General features: G+C 53.9%; 1 protein-coding gene across 6 annotated transcripts in view; it reads left to right on the top strand.

The window, feature by feature from the left end:
• Positions 1 to 21,388, top strand: part of WSCD2 (WSC domain containing 2) — a 116,417-nt gene that overhangs the window by 70,953 nt on the left and 24,076 nt on the right. For 5 of the 6 annotated variants that reach the window (XM_058691066.1, XM_058691068.1, XM_058691067.1 and 2 more), the window contains 3 exons: positions 2,333 to 2,447; positions 6,906 to 7,090; positions 21,160 to 21,281. In XM_058691066.1, coding sequence (XP_058547049.1) covers positions 2,333 to 2,447; positions 6,906 to 7,090; positions 21,160 to 21,281 — 422 coding nt within the window. The remainder of the gene's footprint in view (positions 1 to 2,332; positions 2,448 to 6,905; positions 7,091 to 21,159; positions 21,282 to 21,388) is intronic. The other variant, XM_058691071.1, reaches the window with a different exon arrangement.

Below are 21,388 nucleotides of genomic sequence, written 5' to 3'. Positions count from 1 at the left end.
TTCTTTAGGGGCGCCTGGGTGGCTCAGTCGGTTGAGCGTCCGACTTCGGCTCAGGTCACGATCTCACGGTCTGTGAGTTCGAGCCCCGCGTCGGGCTCTGGGCTGACGGCTCAGAGCCTGGAGCCTATTTCGGATTCTGTGTCTCCCTCTCTCTCTCTGACCCTCCCCCGTTCATGCTCTATCTCTGTCTCAAAAACAAATAAACGTTAAAAAAAAAATTAAAAAAATTCTTTAAAAAAAATTGTTGAATCACTGTATTGTACACCCAAAACTCCTGTAACATTGTAGGCTAACTGAACTGGAATTAAATTTTTAAAAACGTTTAAAAATTAAAAATGAGGAATGGCCCCTAGTAGAGAGAATATAGTAGGTGCTCAATACATGCTCCACCCACACACACACCATCTTTTGATCTGACAATAAAGACCTCATGCTCCCAAAAAACCTTTTTCCTCCTCCTCCTCTCCCTCCCTCGCCCTCCCTCTCTCCTGTCCCTTCCTCCTTCCTTCCCTCTTTTATCTTTTCTCTCCCTCCCCCAATCTCTTCCCTGCCCCCACCCCTTCTACATACATGGGACACTCTGCCCTTCAGTGAATTATTGACCTAAAGTTAGTGTGACACGCTCACGAGAGGGGCTGCCTCCCAGCTCAGGTGTGAACAGCACCCACGCCCCAGTCCAGGGGCTGGGATTCCCATCTGTGACGGCAGGGACATACGTTCTTGAACAAGCGCAGGGACAAGACGTGGGCTTCTCCAGAGCTGTCACCGTCTGACGTCCCCACTCCAGGGAGGCGAGCTTTCTCTTAAAGAGGGACTGTTTTTCAGTCAACCATATCACCTCTGTCTTAGAGAAGAAATCCAGAGTGATCAGGACGAGGCCCATCTCCAGCGGGGCTGACAAATTCTGCACTTAGCAGGGCCGCGCTGGGGGGCACGACTGCCCAGGAGCGAGCCCGCCCCCCCCCCCCAGACTTTTCAGGGCCTCAGTTCAGTTGTCCAAGAGCATGAACGTGGCAGTCCTCCCCACTGTCCGTGTGAGTCCTCGCCAGGGTCTTTGGATTTCAGAAGATGGGAGCAGTGGTTCAGAACATCGGTTCTGCAGCCCGATCGCCCAGGTCCACCCTGGCTCTGCGTGGGCACCGCCAGCTGTGCTTCCGTGGGCAAGTGACTTCACCTCCCTGGGCCTCAGTTTCCTCTTCTGTACAGAGTGGGAATAGCAGTACTTACCTTGGAGGAGGATCACTGTAAGGATTCAGTGAGACAGTAAGTAGAAACCACTTAGCAAAGCACACGTCTAGGTCATAATAATTATAAGAACACATGGGGAAAGACTTGTATAAACTGTGAAGTGTGGTCTTCATGTGAGAATTACTGTTTACCATGAAGTACAGGAACCCAGTTACTACTTTAAGAAAACGTTGTGTATAGTTTCTATTTAATTTTTTTTTTTTTTTTAATGTTTATTCACTTTTGAGAGACAGAGAGCGAGCAGGGGAGGGGCGGAGAGAGAAGGAGACACAGAATCCGAAACAGGCTCCGGGCTCCGAGCTGTCAGCACAGAGCCCGACGCGGGGCTCAGACCCACGCATCGTGAGGCCATGACCTGAGCCGAAGTCGGACGCTTTACCGACCGAGCCGCCCAGGCGCCCCTGTTGTGTGTGGTTTCTTACTGGTGGTTTTACATCATGTAAAGTCTTTCTTTGGATGAAAGCACTCACGTTGGCCCGCGTGTTGGCAAACTACGAAGCACGGCACGACACAGCGAATGGCCGGTTTCTTGTTCCACTCATCGTACCTTTGTGCCTATCGTGTGTCAGACGCTGTGGTAGAAACATTTACGCAGATCCTTCCATTTTGACCTTACTGGGTTAGTATTCTCTAACCCGGTGCCTTTGAGATATCCCAGTCCATGTGTCCAGGGAAAAACAGACATTTTAAGGCAGCTTGTAGAAATGACAACATGCTCTCGGCCATGTCAAGCTCTTCAGAGCTGTCTTACTATGGGTCTCATCTGCGTGGCGCTTAGGGAATGACCTTGGCTTGGCTTCCCGCCTGCTTTGTTGTCACCAGTAGAGCCCAGGGGCTTGGTCATAACCCTGGCTACCCAGAAGAGTCCCTTCCTCCTCTGCTGGCCTGCGCTGCCCTTATGAATCAGGGTCAGCCAGCACACATGACTTTTAGTCTCTCGTTTCTGCTTTTCTGCTCAGAGGGAGCGGCTGGTACCAAAAGGTCAAGAAAGCCACATAACCGGAGGGACGCTGGTTGCCCCTGGTTTGCGAAACCCTTTCTGCTTTGTCCCCAGCCAGACCTGACTTTTCTCCTCTCCCCAAAGCCAAGTACATCGGCTGTTACCTGGATGACACCCAGAGCCGGGCCCTGCGAGGCGTGTCCTTTTTCGACTACAAAAAGATGACCATCTTCCGTTGCCAGGACAACTGTGCAGAACGGTAGGGCTCCGACGTCCCAGGCTCCATTCATTTCAGACCCCTTCCTTCCGTGGTGTTCTTTCCTTTCCCGTGGAAGGGCACAGTGGAGGATGAGCCCGTGGCCCCGTGGAAAGAGTGATACGAGGGTGTGTGTGTGTGCACGTTCACGTGTGAGTGTACGTGCGCATGCACGCATGCAGATGAGCAGGACTGTTCGGGAGGTGGTTTGTGGGAGTTTGTGATCGTGGAGCCGTGGGACGCTGTGGCCTGGGTGGGAGTTTGTATGTACAGCGTGCAGAGTCAGCGGGTCATGTTTGTAAGCTTAGTGCACACACGGAATGGTCTTTAAACACTAGCAGCTGTGTGTGCAGGAGACTTTGTGAATGTGTGTGCGAGGGTCCGGACTTGAGCTTGTGTGTGGGAAAAGCCCACAGGTGTGAATCTGAGTGGGCGGCTTGTAAGATGCCCACGGGAAGGGTGAGGTGGGAGCCTGGGGCTCAGGGGTGCATAATCCCTTGTTCTTCCCCCAGGGAGAAACACAGCGTTTCCCAATTGAAGAAGAAAATGATGTTCTTGAGGAGAACACTCACTGGGGGAGGGAGCTGACTTTCCAAGGGTGGATGAGGCCCCAGAAGACTGGCAGGTGGCGATGGGACCCTCAGTCCAAGCCCGGGCCCCAGCATTGCCGCCTTGGACCTGGAATAGCTTTTTTTTTTTTTTTAATTTTTTTTTTTAACATTTATTTATTTTTGGGACAGAGAGAGAGCATGAACAGGGGAGGGTCAGAGAGAGAGGGAGACACAGAATCGGAAGCAGGCTCCAGGCTCCGAGCCGTCAGCCCAGAGCCTGACACGGGGCTCGAACTCACGGACCGCGAGATCATGACCTGAGCCGAAGTCGGCCGCTCCACCCACTGAGCCACCCAAGTGCCCCGGACCTGGAATAGCTTTGAAGAGGCTGCTGCCATGCTCACTTTCAGACTCTAGCCGGCTGGCCCTGAGGTCACCAACTCTGGAGGACCTCAGCTACATGGCTGTCGTGGAAATGAGCAAGTGGGTGGCCGAGGGACTCCTCCCTGTGTCCTTCATGAGGAAACACTATCCCCTTTATAATCATCTGCCTGAGCCCAGGGCTGTCTCCAGCTTGGGAAGGTCTCTGAGCCCTTGATGGTATCGATTCATTAATTTATCTGTCAGACCGTGGGGAGACCCAGGTGAATTCCACAGCGTCCATGGCCCCATGGAGTCACAGCCTTGATGGGGAGACAGACATGTGAACAGAGAAGGGCAGGAGGGCGGGGTGAGGGTTCAGATGGAATGAATCGCAGATGAGAAATGCAGAAGAGGGCCCCCAGCCCGCCTGGGGTGTCAGGAAGGAGTCCCAGGAGGTGACAGCCAAGCATCAAAGGATGAGTCAGATGGGGGCGCCCGGGTGGCTCAGTCGGTTAAGCGGCCGACTTCGGCTCAGGTCACGATCTCACGGTCCATGAGTTTGAGCCCTGCGTCGGGCTCTGTGCTGACAGCTCAGAGCCTGGAGCCTGTTTCAGATTCTGTGTCTCCCTCTCTCTCTGCCCCTCCCCTGTTCATGCTCTGTCTCTCTCTGTCTCAAAAATAAATAAACATTAAAAAAAAAAAATTAAAAAAAAAAAAAAAAAGGACGAGTCAGATGAACTCATTTAATCCCCTTCAGTTCAGCAAATGTTTATCGCTGCCCACGTGTGTATGAGGTGCTGGAGGTGCAGAGATGAGTCCGCCATAGCCCTGCCCTGGGGGGGGGGGGGGCTCCCCAGCTAGTTGGGAAGACAGAGGCATGAGCAGGCTTGGGCAGTAGAAAACCAACAGCTTACACGTGGTGGGCATTTCCCTGTGCCAGGCACTGTTCTCGGCACTTTACAGATATTATCAACTCTCATCCACCACGAGACCCCAAGAGGCAGGAATGTTGTGATCCACATTGCACGGATCGAGGAAACCAGGGTATGGAGACCTCAAGCGTGATGGGTGCTGGGCTGAGGGTGCCGTTTAAAGTACAGGGGGCCCGTGAAGGTTGAGGGAATGGAGGGCTCAGGAAGAGTTACAGAGGTGAGATCTTAAGCCAGGTTTTGAAGGATGAACAGGAGTTCTCTAGGTAGTCCTAGGAGGACAGAAATCACAGCACACTCAAAGATCAGAACTCCTGAAACATCCTAAATAGACAGCATCCTTGCACAGGCAGTGGGGACGGGGTGCACAGAAGGTCCAAGGGGAGTTGTCTAGAGGGGAAGCGGCAAGGCTGGCTGAAGCCTGCTGACACGGAGACCTTGAATGCCACCCGAAGCATCTGGCTTGGCCACAGGCAAGGGGGGAACCGCTGGAAGGCGTTCATCAGGAGAGTGGTGTCCATTCATTCGGCAAATACTTATTTAACATTTACCCGATGCCAGGCATTGAGAATGAGGCAGTAGGTAGCAGGGCGGGGGAGGGGAGGGGCAGGGAGGGTGGATCTAGGGCAGGGTCCTCAGCCCGGAGTGAACACGAACATCACCCAGAGTCTTGCCAAAACAGATTGCTGGGCCCCGTTCTCACTTTCTGATTCAGCGGGCTTGGGGTACAGCCCAAGAATTTGCATTTTTCACGAGTTCCAAGACTGTCCAGGCTCTGCGGGTCCTGGGACCATGGTTAGAGCATCGCTGCGCCGATTTTCACACTCAGCTGCACGTTAGGGTCACAGTGCCAATTAAATTAGACTGTCTCGAAATGGGAGCCAGGTGTGGCATTTAAAAAATGCTCCCTGGGTGATCCTAATGGCCGTCCATGTTAAAGAACCCCAGATAGGAGGGTCGGTAGGCTGAGCCAAGCCATCTGGAAGCTTATTTGCCTGCGGTGGAGGCCCCGGGGGGCGGGGGCTGGTTTAGAGAGTGGAGAGGTATGATCGGTTTTAATTCTGGAAAGATCCTCCCGGCAAGGGCAACAGGAGGTTTATCGGGATCAGTAGTCTGGGGCGCTCCCAGGGACATCCCAGTGGCCTGAAGGATGGCAAGGCTCACTCCGTTTCCCTTCCCAAATTAGTTATCTGTTGCTGGGCAACCAATGATCCCCAGATGTAGTGTCTTAAACCAACAAACGTTTATCATCTCACACCATTTTTGGGTGTCAGGAAATAATGGCCCGGGAGTGGGATTAGCCAGATGATTCTGCCTCAGTGTCCCCATGGGCTTGCTCTCAAGGGACTGCGGAGACCTGCGGCCTCTGAGGGCTTGGACAGGGCTGGAGAATCCCTTGCGGAGACAGGTACGCACCTGGCTGGTGGCCTGAGGCCTCGGGTCCTCACCACACGGACGTGTCCTTGGGGCCCGCTTGTGCGTCCTGACGTGGCAGGTGTCTCCTGTCCAAGGGAGGGGCGAGGAGGAAGCTCCCACCGGCTCTGGAGTTATAACACCCACTGGAAGTGGTTTTTTTTTCTTTTCCCTTGGAAATTGTTCCTTCTGTTAGTGGGTCCAGTTACATGAGAGGGGTCCGGGGTACCCCAGAGCAAAGGCTTCAGAGAGATGGGAAGACTAAGACGGGTGGAAGCAGGCTGGTCGAGCCCCAGGATTTCGGTGGGGTTCAGGCACCGAGACACCCGTTTGGTTTAAGCTGCTCTCCCTGCACCCGGCCAGGCGGGTGTGTGCAGCAGGCAAGGGCAGGTGCCACCCGGAGTCGCTGAGGCGTGTGGGGGCACGAGTCTGGGCGGGTCTGTCTCTCCAGCTGCCCGCAGGTGTCCAGAGTCACGACCTGAGCTGACCGTTCCCCTCCGGCCAGCCTTATGTGGCCAGCATTCTGCAGGCTGCTGCCGGAGGAGCCTTCCTGGTTCCACCTCCGAGGCGAGAGGGGCTGATGAGGGGTTGTCCTAATCCTCTCCCTTCGCCCCTACCCGCTACAGCCAAGACAGGCCGTGGCGTCTCATCTGTTTACAGAACGAGTGTCCACAGAGTCCTTTTTAGGAAACGATCCCAAGGCCAAGGGGAAAATAAGTCAAAAACCTTGCAGTGCCTGGAGTTTTGTTTAGTTTTAGGAAAAGGAATTTTTTTCCTTGGCTGCATATGTGACCTTGGTTTTGCCGTCTTCCAAGGGGATACGAGAGTCCCTGCCTCCTCCCTTCCTTCCAGCTTTTCTCAAGGGACATGGAGGCATCATTTTGGGGGATGTTTCCTGCAATAAAGGGGCTGGACTCTGGAGCACGGCTCTAGGCAGGGAGGAGCAAGGGAGTGGGTTGGGACAGAAGGACCCTGGGCTTGGAGGGGGTGTGTGTGTGTGCGCGTGTGTGTGAAGTGTGCCACGTGTGGAAGTGTATAAGGTGGGTGTCAGTAGGACACGGTGTGGCTATGGGGGGGCGGTCCCTGGGGGTCCTTGTCCCCAGAGCCCTCCAGTTGCCCCAGGTCTCCACTTTGCTGGGTGAGCCTCCGTGTCCCCGGGGTCTGCACGGTGGTAGCTGCCCTGGACTGACAGCAGCCTTCCCCAGGGGTTACCTGTATGCCGGGCTGGAGTTCGGCGCGGAGTGCTACTGCGGCCACAAGATCCAGGCGACAAACGTGAGCGAGGCCGAGTGCGACATGGAGTGCAAGGGCGAGCGCGGCAGCGTGTGCGGCGGCGCCAACCGCCTGTCCGTCTTCCGGCTGCAGCTGGCCCAGGAGTCTGCGCGCAGGTGTACGTGAGTTGGCCCCGCCCCTCTCCGCAAGGCCGCCTGCTCCCTGCCCTGCGCCTGCTGGGGCTCCCCAGCACTCCCCGCAGCCCTGCGCCCGCCCCACCTTCCACCGCGGCCCTTGCCGAACGCTTCGATCCGTGGAATTCGGATGTTTCTGTGAGCTGTGTCCCCTCCCTCCCACCCAGAGCGGCCTCCTGTCTTCCCGCCTCCTCCCCTGTCTTCCTCCTTGACAGAGTGAGCTGGAGCCTGAGCTCGGCCTGCCTTCCTGATTTTCTGAAAGCATATTGTCTCTAATGATGCAGACAGAGATAATGATAAAAGCAGACACTTGGTCCTTTCCTCAGTGCCTTATGTGGAGTAGCACATCCTCACGGTGACCCTGGAAACGGGCTCTATTATTCTCTAACTCCCAGTTTACAGTAAAGGAAACTGAGGGTCAGTGTCACATAAGCAGCAGAGGGCTCACGTCTCTCATGCTCTGCTTCGGTCTTATTGGACGTGACGTCCAGTTTCCACACGGAGGGAGGGAGGGGAGTGAGCATGGACCCTCTTCCGCAGACACAGTCCCTCGGTCCCCCTTCTGGAACAGGTAATGTCTGTCTAGCGGGAATCTGCTCTGTGCCAGGCACTGTCCCAAGCCCACGACAGGCCCAATTGCATCTCTCTTCCTTACAGCCTCCGTAAGTGGTTACCAGTGTTAATCATTCCCATTTTGCACCGAGGAAACTGAGGCTTATCGAGTTTAAGTAAACCTGCCCGAGGCCACACAGTGTATTTAAAGGTGATCCGCAAACCTATGAAGATTGCTGATGACCTTGACAGGAGATGGAGGGCTGGGTTTCTCCCGATTACCCTTCTGATGCAGTCCCTGAGGCAGGGACAGGAACCCGCAGCCACACCTCTGACCCCTGGGCCAGCGTTTCACATTTGAATGTGCCCGTGAACCCTATGGAGATGTTGTTACGGAGCACGTTCGGGTTCGGCCGGTCAGGGTGAGAGTTTGCATTTCTGAGGAGCTCCCAGGTGATGCTAGGCTGCTGGGCTAGGGGCCACACTTTGAATAATAAGGCCTCAGACCTCAGCAGAGGTGACGCTGCCTGCCCAGGACACAGGTGGGTTTGGCGGAACGTAGAGACAGGCTTTTCCCATGGGAATGCCATTGTTGATAAAAATTCGTGGTGGGTCTGCTTGGCCATGTGTTCCGTTTCCCAAATCCCGTGTGTTCGAAGCCCCACTCGGGCTTTTGCCGCGCAGTAGGGTGGCGCGTGTTGCCAGTTTGCAGAGGTGCGGGTTGCTGCCGGCGGAAGCACCGTCTGCCTCCCCACGGGGGCCTCGGTTCACCCCCGGGGCTGGAGTCCTGGCTGGCCGAGGTGGCGTGTGAAACCCAGGTGGGAGAATGGCCACACAGCGAGTCCCTCGTTTGGCCGCTAGCGTAACGAGGTTTGTTTTTTTTTTTTTAAATTTTTTTTAACGTTTTTTATTTATTTTTGAGACAGAGAGAGACAGAGCATGAACAGGGGAGGGGCAGAGAGAGAGGGAGACCCAGAATCTGAAACAGGCTCCAGGCTCTGAGCTGTCAGCACAGAGCCCGACGCGGGGCTCGAACTCACGGACCGTGAGCTCATGACCTGAGCTGAAGTTGGACGCTTAACCGCACACTGTCACAGGCCATCGAAGATGTTCAGTCCGTTCAAATATACAAGCCTCGGCACACAAAGACAGTAGATTCTGTACAAGGGGGTGTGTCTTGCCCTTGTAGCAGTGGGGGGCCTGCGTGGGTGCTGCAGAGTAGCCCCTGAGGCTGGCGGGGATGTTCCTGCACCCCTCCGCTTGCCCACCTCGGCAGCAGAAAAGTTACCCAGGATGGTGTTTTGTTCCCTCTGAGAAAGGAGTCTTTTATATTTATGTACAAGAGGGGAACGTAGTCATGTCTACTGAGGGTGGAGTCTAGGCTTCTCCAAGTCCATCACAGTTGTCCCGAATCATCACTGTACAAGATTTGAAGCTGGGCACCTTCAGCTGGAGATTCCAGAAGAAAATTGAAGCCTTATTAACCTCAAGGCTGCTATGGCTGAGATAAGAACGGAAGTGGCTTGGATAAGGAGATGGATGGTTGACGATGTGCCAAATTGAGACTCTTGGTGGGTGCCCAGTTGATACCATGGTGTCTGGAGAGAACATGGGGACCATTCATTGAACCAAAACACTTGATGAGCATCCACGGGGATTAGGCATGGAGAGGATGAGTGGAGAATAAAGCACAGTCTCCACGGTTGGGGAGGTCATGGTCTAGTGGAGAAACAGATCTGGCACCAATGGGGTCTGTTCAAGCATGGGGGTGTATATATGGGGGAATGGCAGGGGCTCTGTCTTCAGGAGCCGAGGGAGCGACATTTGGGTGGGATCCCATTTTAAGGAGACTTCTGGATGAGAGGGAGAGCCATATATTCCAGCCATGAACAAAAAGTCCAGGGTCAGCAAAGGTCATGTGTTGAGTGCCCTATTGGAAGCACCTTCCTATATGCTGATGTCCCGTTTTACAGCTTTAGAAACTGAAACTCTGCACAGAAGAAGGCTATTTGATTAGGGCCTTGAAAGATGCATGGGATTTTTTCCTGGTGTGGAAGAGGAGGATATCCAGACTGAAGTTGCCAAGGGGTGGGAGGGAAGTCTAGGCAAAGGGAATGGGGTGTGCAAAAGCCTAAAGGTAGCTTTAGGAAATGATGGGAAGGCATGATTTTTCCAAGGCCGCAGTGCTTCTTAGGGACTGAGCTTGGGCTGGAACCCAGCTCCCTGACTGCTAGTTTGGGTGCTCACTCCCTACAGTGCTGTAGACACCTTGACCTCTTGTAAGGGATTCTGGACCTCATCTCCTCTCTTTTGGGAGAACTCCTTGGATCTAGCTTACCTCCTTCTTTCCCTGACCTCTGATCTCTCCTTTTGCCCCATTTGCGGACTCGAAGCAAAACAGAATTGCCAGTGTCCTTGTGACTGGGTCAGAACCCAGTGGCACCTTTGGCTTCCCATTCCTGGACACGATTTATACACAAGCAAATCAGAAAGGGAGGCCTTCCGAGGTACTGGCACACGATAGTAGTGAGTATTATACCAGGCAGGGAAATGAGTAAACACACCAGGTAACAGGTATGGTGGAAACCGGATTCCGTTTGTAGAGTCATTAGTTGATACCAACAATGTATCCTAACTGCGTTTCCCTGAGCAGTGGCACAGAATTCTTAATGATTAGAAAGATCCAAAGGAGGCTTCTTGTCTCCCAAGCACCACTGGTGGGGCATACACCTTGCATAGGGAGGCAGCCTACATGTTTCCGAGGTGATGGAATGCTCTTACAGTAAGTAGTGAGAGCATTAAAAGGTTAGCAGAGCAAATGTCTGCAGGCACCCTGCTATTCTTCCTTGACACAGACTCTCAGGCACGTGGACTCTTTGCCCTTGTTACAAAAGAACCGAGAAATGGACTTCCTTCTTGGTTGGATTACATTTTTCACAGCAGTTTGCTAAATGTGTCAGCAAGTGTAGCTCTCCTCCCAGGGGCAGAGACCTGCCAGCGATTTGAGAACGTTACGGCTTTACAGGATGTTGCAAGAAATTTCATTTGCTTGAAAGATTCTTGCAAGATCTGTTAGAAGATTCCTTAGAACTACATTGAATGTGTTAGATACACGTTGGGCCCATTGGGTGGCTGTCCATGGTGCTGACCATCCTTTCGTGCAGCCTAAAGCCCCCAAAACTGCAAGCAGGCCAGATTCTCCCAGGATTCAGCACCTTTTCGTCTTGCTTGCTTGCTTGTTTGTTTGTTTTCTGTCTTGGTGGAAGTATTATGAAGCTTACAGTACCATGGAAAAATAGATCCTTGACTTATGGCTCACACTTTACACAGTGTATTTTGTGTACTGTTAGTCTTGGCAGTTTTTTGTCTTTGAAAGTTAGAAGGGGAATTTCGTGCAGTACTCGTGTTGTGCTCACTGATCCTCCATTCTGGTGGCTTCTGCCAAAGGGAGCCTCAGATGTTCGTGGAAAGTCACACTGGATGGATGGACCATGCCTAGCTCCTCCTTTGCCAGTTCTGGGGGTCTCTCCTTCACTTTAATAGGTGCCCGGGACCCCTGAATTTTATAATTTATATGAATCTTCATGAGTTCTGCTGTGTAGGGTCGAGGAGATGACAGCTAGAAAAATTTCCTCCTTCTGCATCCTGAGGGGGGAGAATTGGTTTGCTCTTCGCCCCTAAGCAGAGTCCACAAAGGCTAGGGGGGCAGCGTAGGTTTTGAAATCAGGCAGACATCGCTTCTATCCCAGCTTTCTCACTTACTTGCCGTGTTGACTCTGGCCACGTTGTTTCCTCTCTGAGCCTCAAGCGCCTCATCTGTAAAATGGGGACAGTTCCAACCTTTAAAGATTGCTGTGACCACCAAGTGAGATAAAATCGAGAGAGCACATAGCCGTTGTGATGCCCCTTCCTTCCTAGAATGAAAACTCCTTAGCGTGCTCCACGTAGCACCCAATTCAAGCCGTTTGAATTTGCAACAGCCCTCAGGAGCCTTTGGTGCTGCCTAAAAATAGCTGGTTTGAATTCTTCTCGGACAGTTAGGCTCTTTGTGTAATTCAATCTCTCTCTGATTATAGGTGGCCGTTTGCAGCTCCCAGCTCACTGCCTTTCCTCCTTGCTGGCATCTTTAATGCAGTAGAGCCTGGCCTAATTACCCAGGGGGTGGTGGCCTCTTTCAAACCAAGGGGAACTCTTCCACGCCTGCCTTTAAGCTGATGCCTGGTGACATTTACCTCATTTTTGTGAAGCCCCGGAACAAAGAGATGATAGGACTTCAGAGATACTTGCAGCTGGTTCCAGGCTGTTCTTCATCTGCCCCCAGCAAAGAGAGTTGATGAACAGTTGCTCTGTTCACCTCTTGCTAGTAAAAGCCTCAAGCTGCCGAGGTCATGCACCATCCCAGCTGGCCTGGCAATGAGGAGCTGACATTACCAGAATGTGGGGCATGGGCTTTTGTGACGCTGGGGCCCCTGCTGCGGGCCCAGAGAGGGTTTCTGGGAAATTCAGGTGGCTGGTATGGGGTCTCTGGAAACCCCGACCGTGTTAGGATTGGGCAGGCTTCCCACAGAATGGCAGAGGGGTGGGAAACCAAAATGGGGTGTCGGATAGGATTGGGGTCACATCCCAACTCTGCTCCCCGCTGGCTGTGTGACCTGGAAAAAGCAGCTGAATCTCGTTACATCTCCGAGGCCTCCACCTGCAAAACAGGATAATAGTATGGTCCACCTCACAGGCTGCTGCAAGGATTAATTGAGATAGTGTGTACAAGATGTAGCACAGCTGATGTGATTACCATCGTGAGTGTGTAGTAACATTGGCCACGAGGAAGACATGACCCAGGGCTGCTGCTGTTGTCCAGGGGGACCATTCTCACAGAGTCTGGGCTGTGAAGAGCAGTGGCCCTGAACTCCACGTGGGGTTTCCCTGGGGGGTTATAAGTGCTCCGAGATCCAAAGATATTTTAAGTTGGGCTCCCCCAGAGGCAAGGATGGGAACCTTGGTTTGCTTGGGAAGTGACCCCAGGATGCATCTCTGGGAGGGATGGAGAAGTGAGACAAGGAAGGGAAAGAGCCGAAACAAGGTCCGCTACAGGGCAGGGCACGCTGAGGACAGCCGAAGTTAATCCCACTGGGGAGCTCGGGGAGACGGCGGTGAACGTGCTTCAGAGGTGTCCCCCTGGAGGGGCAGGAAGCTGCAGCGTTTACCCTCGCTCACACCCCCACCATTGGCTGAGGGTGGCCCCTGGGGACTTGGCCCAGCCTGTTTTCACCAGCCCTAAGGCAGAGTCCTGGGTATATATTGTGGGTTGCTGTCCATCTGTATCTGGACAGGGAGCGCCAGGGGCCCTGACACCGGGGCATTGAGAGCGTCTGCTCTGTAAAGTCTAGCCACCCTTCACGCATCATGGACAAGCGGAGGAGAAAGGAGCAGGGAGGGCTACTGAGTCCTGGTTAGGTCTTGGGCACGTTAAATGCCATCACATGGGACCTCCACTCTCACCGTGCAGCGCAGATGTGATCCCTATTTACAGATGAGGAAACCGAGGCTTAGGAGGTGAAGACACCTGCCCAAAAGGACACTCAGCTTAGTAAGTATCTGACCCAGGTCTGTCTGAATTTATTTATGTAGTTAGTTATTTATTTAGTTAGTTTTGAGAGAGAGAGAGAGAGAGAGAGAGTGCATGCGATTGGGGGAGGGGTGGGGAGAGAGGGAGAGAGAGAGAATCCCAAGTGGGCTCCTCACTGCCTGCCTGGAGCCCCGATGGCAGGGGCTCAGACTTCCGAACCACGAGATCATGACCTGAGCCAAAATCGAGAGTCGGACGCTTAACTGATGGAGCCACCCAGGTGCCCCCGTTTGAATTTAAAACCAGTTCTCTTTCTGCTGGGCACCAGAGCTTTCTGCAAACGGGAAGGCATCTGTTCATGCTGTGGGAGTGCAAAATTCTATCACAGAAGAGTGTTAGGAAGGTCAAGGGATCCTGACTGGCCACCTCTCCTTCCTTTGCAGACCCAAGTAATGAAAAGGCCTCACCGCTGATGGGGAGGACCACTTGTCCATTTTACAGATGGAGGAAAGGAGGGGTGTGGGAGAATTAAATGTCTTCTCCATGTTCTGACCACCAAGCCATAATAGAGAGCAACCTGCAGAGAGAAATGGACTGCAGAGTGCTCCCCCGATCCCTGAGAACCCCAGCTTCCTGCCGGACATCAGGAAGCCCTCTGTGACCCTGCGGTTTCCCCCCCAAAAGCGGAATGGGCAGGACTGTAGGAAAACCCCACATCCAACAGGCCAACTGCTCCTGGAACTGCCTTCCCGCACCTGGTCCCCTCCTTACCACACCCTTGGACACACACGGCCCAAAGAGACTCGAAGCAATGCCTCCTGATCCCACTCTGGCTCCTTGAAACCTCACCTTATTTGGTATTCAGGGCATTCAACTCAGCCCTCTTCTCTAAGCTGGTAGGGTCAGGGACTCATTAGCAGATGCTTAAATGTCAAAGGGAGACAACCTCCGTGGAACTGGGCTTACGGTCTTCCTTCCGCCTTCCCACTCTCTCAGTCTGGCGGCCTGCAGATGGCCTTTGTCCAGGCGTCCAGGCCAAAAGGAGGAGATCACATGGAGAGATGGCAGGGAAGAGGTTCCTGCCCCCTTCCCACTGCTTTTCGGGTTAAGTCTTAGGGCAGGAGGCAAGGAGACCGGTCCACCGACCTTCCCCTGCCCCTTCCACTCTACTTCGGGCTCACCAGAGTCAGGCGTATCCGTCTCAGAGTGAGCCACCCAGTATTCGCACCTCCATTTTAAAGATGAGAACATCGAGGCTCCAAAAGGAGGGGAAACTTGCCCAAGGGCGAACACCGAGGAAGGGGGTAGCCGCCAACGGGCACTATGGGAAGAGCTGTCTGCGTGACAGGCACAGACTCCGAGGTCCAGGGAAGAGAAGTAGAGGTGGCACCAGAGCTCGTGTCTCCTGGCCGCTAGGCTTCCGCTCCTTAGCTAGGCGGCTCGTCCCGAGCCTGTCAGTTCCAGGAAAGTGCTATGGCCTTTTGGTGTGGTGCCAGACTGGTGCCTCTTCTGGAGCCCCTGGGTCAGGGCCGACCCCCTCAAGGCCACCTGCAGACGCATGCTGATGTAGCCCCATCAGCCAGAGCCCAAGAGCCAGGCCCCCCCAGCTGGGGGTGTTGAAGGCAGGGTGTTTGGCCGGGGGGGGTCCAGATGCACGCGTGTGGGCTCACGGGACCTTGAGTGATGCCCCAGTGACCTCAGCTATGCAAGGTCATATCTGCAAGAGGATGTAGGGGTGACTCCTAGCAGTGGTGACCCAAAGACCACCTTGGGCGGGGCGCCAGCTGTCACGTGCCCATGGGCAGACACACTCCTATGCAGAGACTCACATCAGGTTCAGGGTTACACAGGACCGAAACAGATCCCGGCAGTGCCCCAGCTGCGCGCTCCAGGCATGGGGGTCCCCGTGCTCTCAGCATCCCGGGGAGATCCTTGTGATCTTGTCTCTTGTATGGTACAAGCATGAAGTGGCCTCGCACTGGGGAAACAGACATGCTTGCAGGATCTGAGGTCCTGGCTGTTCAGGGAATTTTTGACAAATGCCCAAACCCTGGTGGCATTGAGCCTGTCTGGGGGGGGGGGGGAAGTTGGCTGCGGCTTAGCCCGGCCCTCCGCTAGGAGAGAGAGAGAGCCCTTCTCCACCCAAGCTACATGGTTGCCAGGCAACCCAGAGAGATCACCGAGGATTGCATCTCTGCCCCGTGGTAGAGGTCCCACGCACAACCACACGGTCACGTACAGATGCCCACCGTCAGGAGACAGCCTACACCCTCAGGGTCCTACATTCCCACCGAGACAGAGCCACGTGGCCACATTGTTGGGCTCGGTGCTCAGCATTCACATGCCCAAACAGATCGGTTCTCACGTTACCGCACGTGTCCACAAGATGCACACACTGCCTCCTTGTCACACACATTATGCACACACGTCCCACCTCCCAGACACACCCTCACTACAACCAGGCCCACGGCTAATCTCACGGTCAGCCCCTCCCGCCCCGCTGATGGGCAGACGGATGCACTCACCCCACGGGTGTCCATACACCGCCCCCCCCACCCCCTGCTTCTGACACAACTCTTTTCCTCAGCACAGTCTCAGAAGGGTGGGGGTGGGGATCCATGAAGGAAGCACCCTAGAGGGCAAGAGATCGTGGGCTTCGGATCCCTACAGTGTACCCAGGACTGCCCCAGTCCCAAAGGGGCCACCCTTAGCCTCCACCCCAAAACTGATTCCCGTAGCAACCTTCGCGGCCTCAGCCATGACCCGGGGGAGATGGTCTGTTGATTCGCGTCCTGGTGGGAAAGAGGAAGGTTAATTTGAATATGGTTTTAGAGACTCAGAGTCAAGACCTGGGCATTTTTTGGCGCTCCAAGAAATCCGACTCCAGTGTCCAGATGTCCCAGGGCGACAGCTTTGACTTTGTGAATGATTAAGTGGAGCGAGTGTGAAGGGCAGGATCCTGGGGCAAAATAAATGGCCCAGTGTTTTGAAAATGCCGATTCAAGGCCCGGGGGTGGCTTCTTAAAGAGAGACAGCCCAGAGAGTGTGAGAACTCTGAGCTCAGACATTCCTGGGTTGGAATCCAGAAGCTGCTACTTGTCATCTGTGTGGCCTTGGGCAAGTCACTGTCCCCCTCTGAGCCTCACTTTCCCCTTCTGTATAATGGGGAGAAAGAGACCTTCCTTGTAGGGAATAGAGGACCAAGTATATCAAGTGTTAGGGTGCGTGGGGTAAGAGCCCAACTCTTAATATCAGCTCAGGCCATGACCTCCCAGTTTGTGAGATCGAGCCCCGCGTTGGGCTCTGTACTGACAGCGTGGAGCCTGCTTGGGATTCTCTCTCTCCCCCTCTCTCTGCTCCTCCCCTGCTTGCGTGCACACGCTCTCCCTCTCTCTCAAAATAAGTAAACACTAAAACTTCTTTTAAGTATATCAAGTGTTTAGACATTGCCTGGTACACAGCCTCCGATAATACCCTCCAGAGTGGAGGAGACGTGTCACTTAGATTCCAGTATCCGCTCTGCCTCTTCAGGTGGCACAGCTGACTTGGGTCGAGTGGTTTCAGCCCTCTGAGCCTCGTTTCTTCATCTGTCAAAATGGGGATCCTGAGATCACAGGCCGATGTGCGTGTTCAACAAGGCCACGCCTGGGAGCGCTCAGCCTGGTTCCCGGAGGATAGCACGCGACTGATAATTCAGGAGCCACAATCGTAACGGGGATACTCTGACATTACTATAAGCATCTCATTATCATAACAGCATCGTTATTATTGGAAGGAGCATGGACTTGGGAGACAGAGAAACCTGGCTTCCATTTCACTCCGTCATTTGATCGCTCTGTGCCACGGGAAGGCAGCTTCCTTGAGCCTCAGGCGCCTCGTCTGTGAAACGGGAGAGGCCCCAGCATCTACCCCATCTGGGTGCTGTGAGGGTTAAGTGGATCCCAGGCACCCAGCAGGGAGCCTGGCATCAGTGGGGACTCAGTGAATGGTAGCAGAGTTGAAGAGAGAAGGCGAACTCCCTTGTTTCTAAAAGCAAGGCGGTGTCTCTCTGCCCTGTGACCCGAGTGGGCTGACAGCTAACTGAGTTTTCTGGGTAAGCGAGGGTCCGTGCACCTGCTTTGGGCTTCCCACCTCACTGCTGCGAGTCTTTGGCTCAAATGCCTGGCTCCCCTCCCTGACCTCCCCTTGGGTAGCACATTCTCTGAGCGTGATCGAATCTTCCTCGGGATGACTCATGAGTTTATGGGGCTTCCCTCTGAGCATCCTGGGCCATGGGATGGGAGACTGTCGCGTGTTCCCCACACAGGACACTGGTGGCCTGTGGGGGGTAGCAGTTCCTCATTTGGGGGCTGGAGGGCTGTCCTGTCCAGAAGAGCAATCTGCATAGTCTGTCCCCCACCCTGCCATGCATAAGGGGGGAAACCGAGGCCTGGAGGACCACAGGGCGAGTCAGCAGCATCCTGGCCACCCCCAGCCTCCACAGCCCCCGCCACCTCCCTCCCCAGCCTGGAGCAGGATCGAGGGCTCCAGGAAAGCAGGGAAGAGAGAACTGGATGGTGCGAGCCTGCGGCGCGCTCTGGAAATTAGCCATATAACCAGATTCCAGATGTCTTCTCCGTTTGCTAGATTTGCCTCCGCGAGGAATGACTTCGAGCTACTGGGTGCCAGGTGGTAGAAGGAATCACTAGGGTGACAGCTGACATTTAAGCCGATCATTCCTGAACTCCCTCCCTCCCCCTCATCCACCGTCTTTCTGCCTGGGGAGCGATTCCGTAGCCCTTTCCCTGCATGTGAACGTGAATAGATGTTTATATGCCAACGGGGCGGGCTGACACCCCGGAGAGACCCAGAGACAGACTATAGAGTGGGGGCATATATGTGTTTGCAACTTTAACTTGCTTCCCTTTTTCCGAAGGGCTGACATTTTGTTGCTGACGGCGATCCATAGTAAGTTTTTGCCAACGGTGGGGGCCTTAGGTTGGTCCCATGACCTCTTGGTCTAAGTCCTGCCACTGTCAGCTGCAAAATGAGAGTTTGCTCCCCGCCTTCCAGAGTTTTCCCCAAGGTGCAGTGAGGTGATGTTTGTGAAGTTCCCAGCACAGCAGCTCACACGTGGTAGGCACTCGGTAACTGACGTCTATTTTTGAGCTCCTGGTTTTGATCTGCACTGTGGGAACGGTGTCCTTGGTTTTACGTGAAAGCCGTGTTCTGGAAAGGTTCACATAACTCAAACATGAGCACGGCTGACCTCAATTTTAAATGGGCATCATGGGGGCGCCCGGGTGGCTCAGTCGGTTAAGCGTCCAACTTCGGCCCAGGTCATGATCTCACGGTCCGTGGGTTTGAGCCCCGGGTCGGGCTGTGTGCTGACAGCTCAGAGCCCGGAGCCTGCTTCGGATTCTGTGTCTCCCTCTCTCTCTCCCCCTCCTCAACTCATGTTCGCTCTCTCTCGCTCTCAAAAATAAACAAACAACAGCAAAAAATTAAATGGGCATCATGAACCTTTTGGGAAATTTGACAGGGGCATTTAAAAACTTTTAGATTTGTCTTAATGACATTGAAAAAATACATATTCACTGTAGAAAAAGAAAAGGGTTTTAAAAAGATGGAAATAAAAATTGCCTATGCTGCTACTCCATTCGTCAGCGTTCTCCAGGGAAACAGAACCTGTAGGAGTTTTATTTGTATATACGTTAGGAGACTTATTTAAGGCATTGGCTCATGCAGTTGTGGAAGCTGGCAAGCCCGACATTTTTAGGGCAGACCAGCAGGCTGGAAACTCAGCAGTTAATGCCACAGCCTTGAGGCAGAATTCCTTCTCTGGGAAACCTCAGGTTTTGCTTTTAAGGCCTTCAACTGATTGGGTGAGGCCCACCCTTGTGCTCAAGGAAACTCTCCTGTAAGTCTTCCCAAAGTGAACTCGTTATAAATGTTAGCCACATCTACAAAGGACCTTCCCAGCAGCACCTGGACGTATGTTTGATCAAACACTGGGGCGTCATAGCCTCGCCAAGTTGACATAAAACGACCATCATGCTTGCCGTTCAGAGATGACTGTGGCTGTCAACATGTTTGCGTAGGTCCCTCTAGAGATTAATGTTGAGGGTTCATTTTTTTATTAAAAAAAAGCACCTTTTTTTATGGGGGTGCCTGGGTGGCTCAGTCGGTTAAGCCTCCAACTTCAGCTCAGGTCATGGTCTCATGGTTTGTGGGTTCGAGCCCCGCGTCGGGCTCTGTGCTGACAGCTCAGAGCCTGGAGTCTGCTTCGGACTCTGTGTCTCCCTCCCTGTCTCTTTCCCCCTCCCGCACTGTCTCTCTCTCTCTCAAACATAAATAAACGTTAAAAATAAATAAATAAATGAGCCTTTTTAAAATGTTTGTTTATTTTGAGAGAGCGAGAGAATCCCAAGCAGGCTCTGTGCTGTCAGGGTAGAGCCCGACGTGGGGCTCAGTCTCAGAATCTTGAGATCGTGAGCTGAGCCGAAGTCAAGACCCAGACGCTTAACCGCCTGAGCCACCCAGGCGCCCCTGAGAGATCACTTTTGTACAAAATTGGTATTTGGTCATATGGGCAGCTTGATAGTCTCTGCTTATATTTAGCATCTTGAACGCATCTTTAGCTCTCTAAAGGAGCCTTGAATGCCGTTGCCATTATTGGCGGGGGCATGGAGTCCCATTGTGGTGGTGGTCTGTATTTTATTGCCCCGTGCTTCGTCGTTGGACACCCGGCTGTTCCCAGTCTTCCATGTGTTAATGCGAGTGAGTGCGGTGGGGAACGTCCTTATTTATACATCTGTGTGCCCCCCACAGTGGGTGCCACAGGGGCCCGCCCACGTCCCCTTTCCCTGCAGTGACTGCCAGCAGCCAGTGGTTCACGTCTGGTGCCCACTTGTGCGAAAATAAACCTTGGCCCCAGAGGAGCGGCCTCTCCCAGGACGTTGTGTCCTGCGGCCAATATCTGACGCACGGCGGGGAAGGGGGGACACACGGCCAAGGCCGGGCCCCTTTCCTTGCAGTGGGACCGGCTGTGGCACGGCTTGTCATCCGTGCTTGGGTGGGACCCAGCCGAGGCGACATCCTTGCTCGGTTCCTGCCCTGCTTCTCCCCCGCCCCCCTCTCCTGAGAGCACACCTCAAGAAAACACTGTCTCAGGTCCTGCTCGTGGCAAACCGGGCCTCAGGCATCATCGCTGCCTGTTGCTTTGGGGTGACTGTGCGGCCTCCGAACTTCTTGTTACGTGCCTGATCAGGTTATCTTAAAGGCGGTCCCTCCAGCAGGTCAGTCCCTTGTAACCTGTAGGTGCTCAGCACTGGGTGGGCAGAGGATGATGCGAGGGAGAAGACAGCCCTGGGTACTTTGCTTCCCTCGATCCTCGAGCAGCCGTCTCCTGAGGGGATCACGAAAATCCTCCATGGCGTGTATCATCCCCCTGAATGGGGGGGTGACCATTGTGGAGGATGAATAAGGCACAGGAACGCTGACAAAAGGGGACAATAGGGCCCCACAGGAACATTGCGGGACCGTTGACAAAGATGCCAGGGTTGAGAAGACTTTGAATTATGTAGCCGATCCGTCTCCGCTCTGGTACACTGTGTGACCTTGGGCAAGACTCTTGCCTCCTCTGGGCTTCGATTTAAAAGCACTTTTCGGGGCACCTGGCTGGCTCAGTCAGTTAAGTGTCTGACCCATGATCTGGGCTCCATCGTGATCTCACAGTTCATGAGCTCGAGCCCCAAGTTGGGACTGTGAGCTGACAGCACGGAGCCTGCTTGGGATTCTCTCTCTCCCTGTCTCTGTGCCCCTCCCTCGCTCACAGGCACATGCTCTCTCACTCTCAAAATAAGAAAACATTAAAAAATACATAAAAGCACTTTTCTTTAGAAAGTGGTTTGCCAAGCTGAGATCTGATCACTGCTTTCCCCTCTGGCCCTCCAGATGGAAGCGCTGTCTTCCGAGGCTGCTTCCGCAGGCCCGACAACCTCTCCCTGGCCTTGCCCGTGACAGCCGCCATGCCGAACATGTCCGTGGACAAGTGCGTGGATCTCTGCACTGAGAAGGTGAGCCCGGGGTCCTGTTCACAAAGCTCTGGGGGGTGGGGTGCGGGGGGGGGGGCAGTGTGGAACAGCTGGAGGAAAGGGGGTTCTTGCTGGAGAAGCCGCAGCTC

The sequence above is a fragment of the Neofelis nebulosa genome, chromosome 11 (assembly GCF_028018385.1).
Source record: "Neofelis nebulosa isolate mNeoNeb1 chromosome 11, mNeoNeb1.pri, whole genome shotgun sequence".
Lineage (NCBI taxonomy): Eukaryota > Metazoa > Chordata > Mammalia > Carnivora > Felidae > Neofelis > Neofelis nebulosa.
This window is presented reverse-complemented; position numbering and strand designations above follow the sequence as displayed.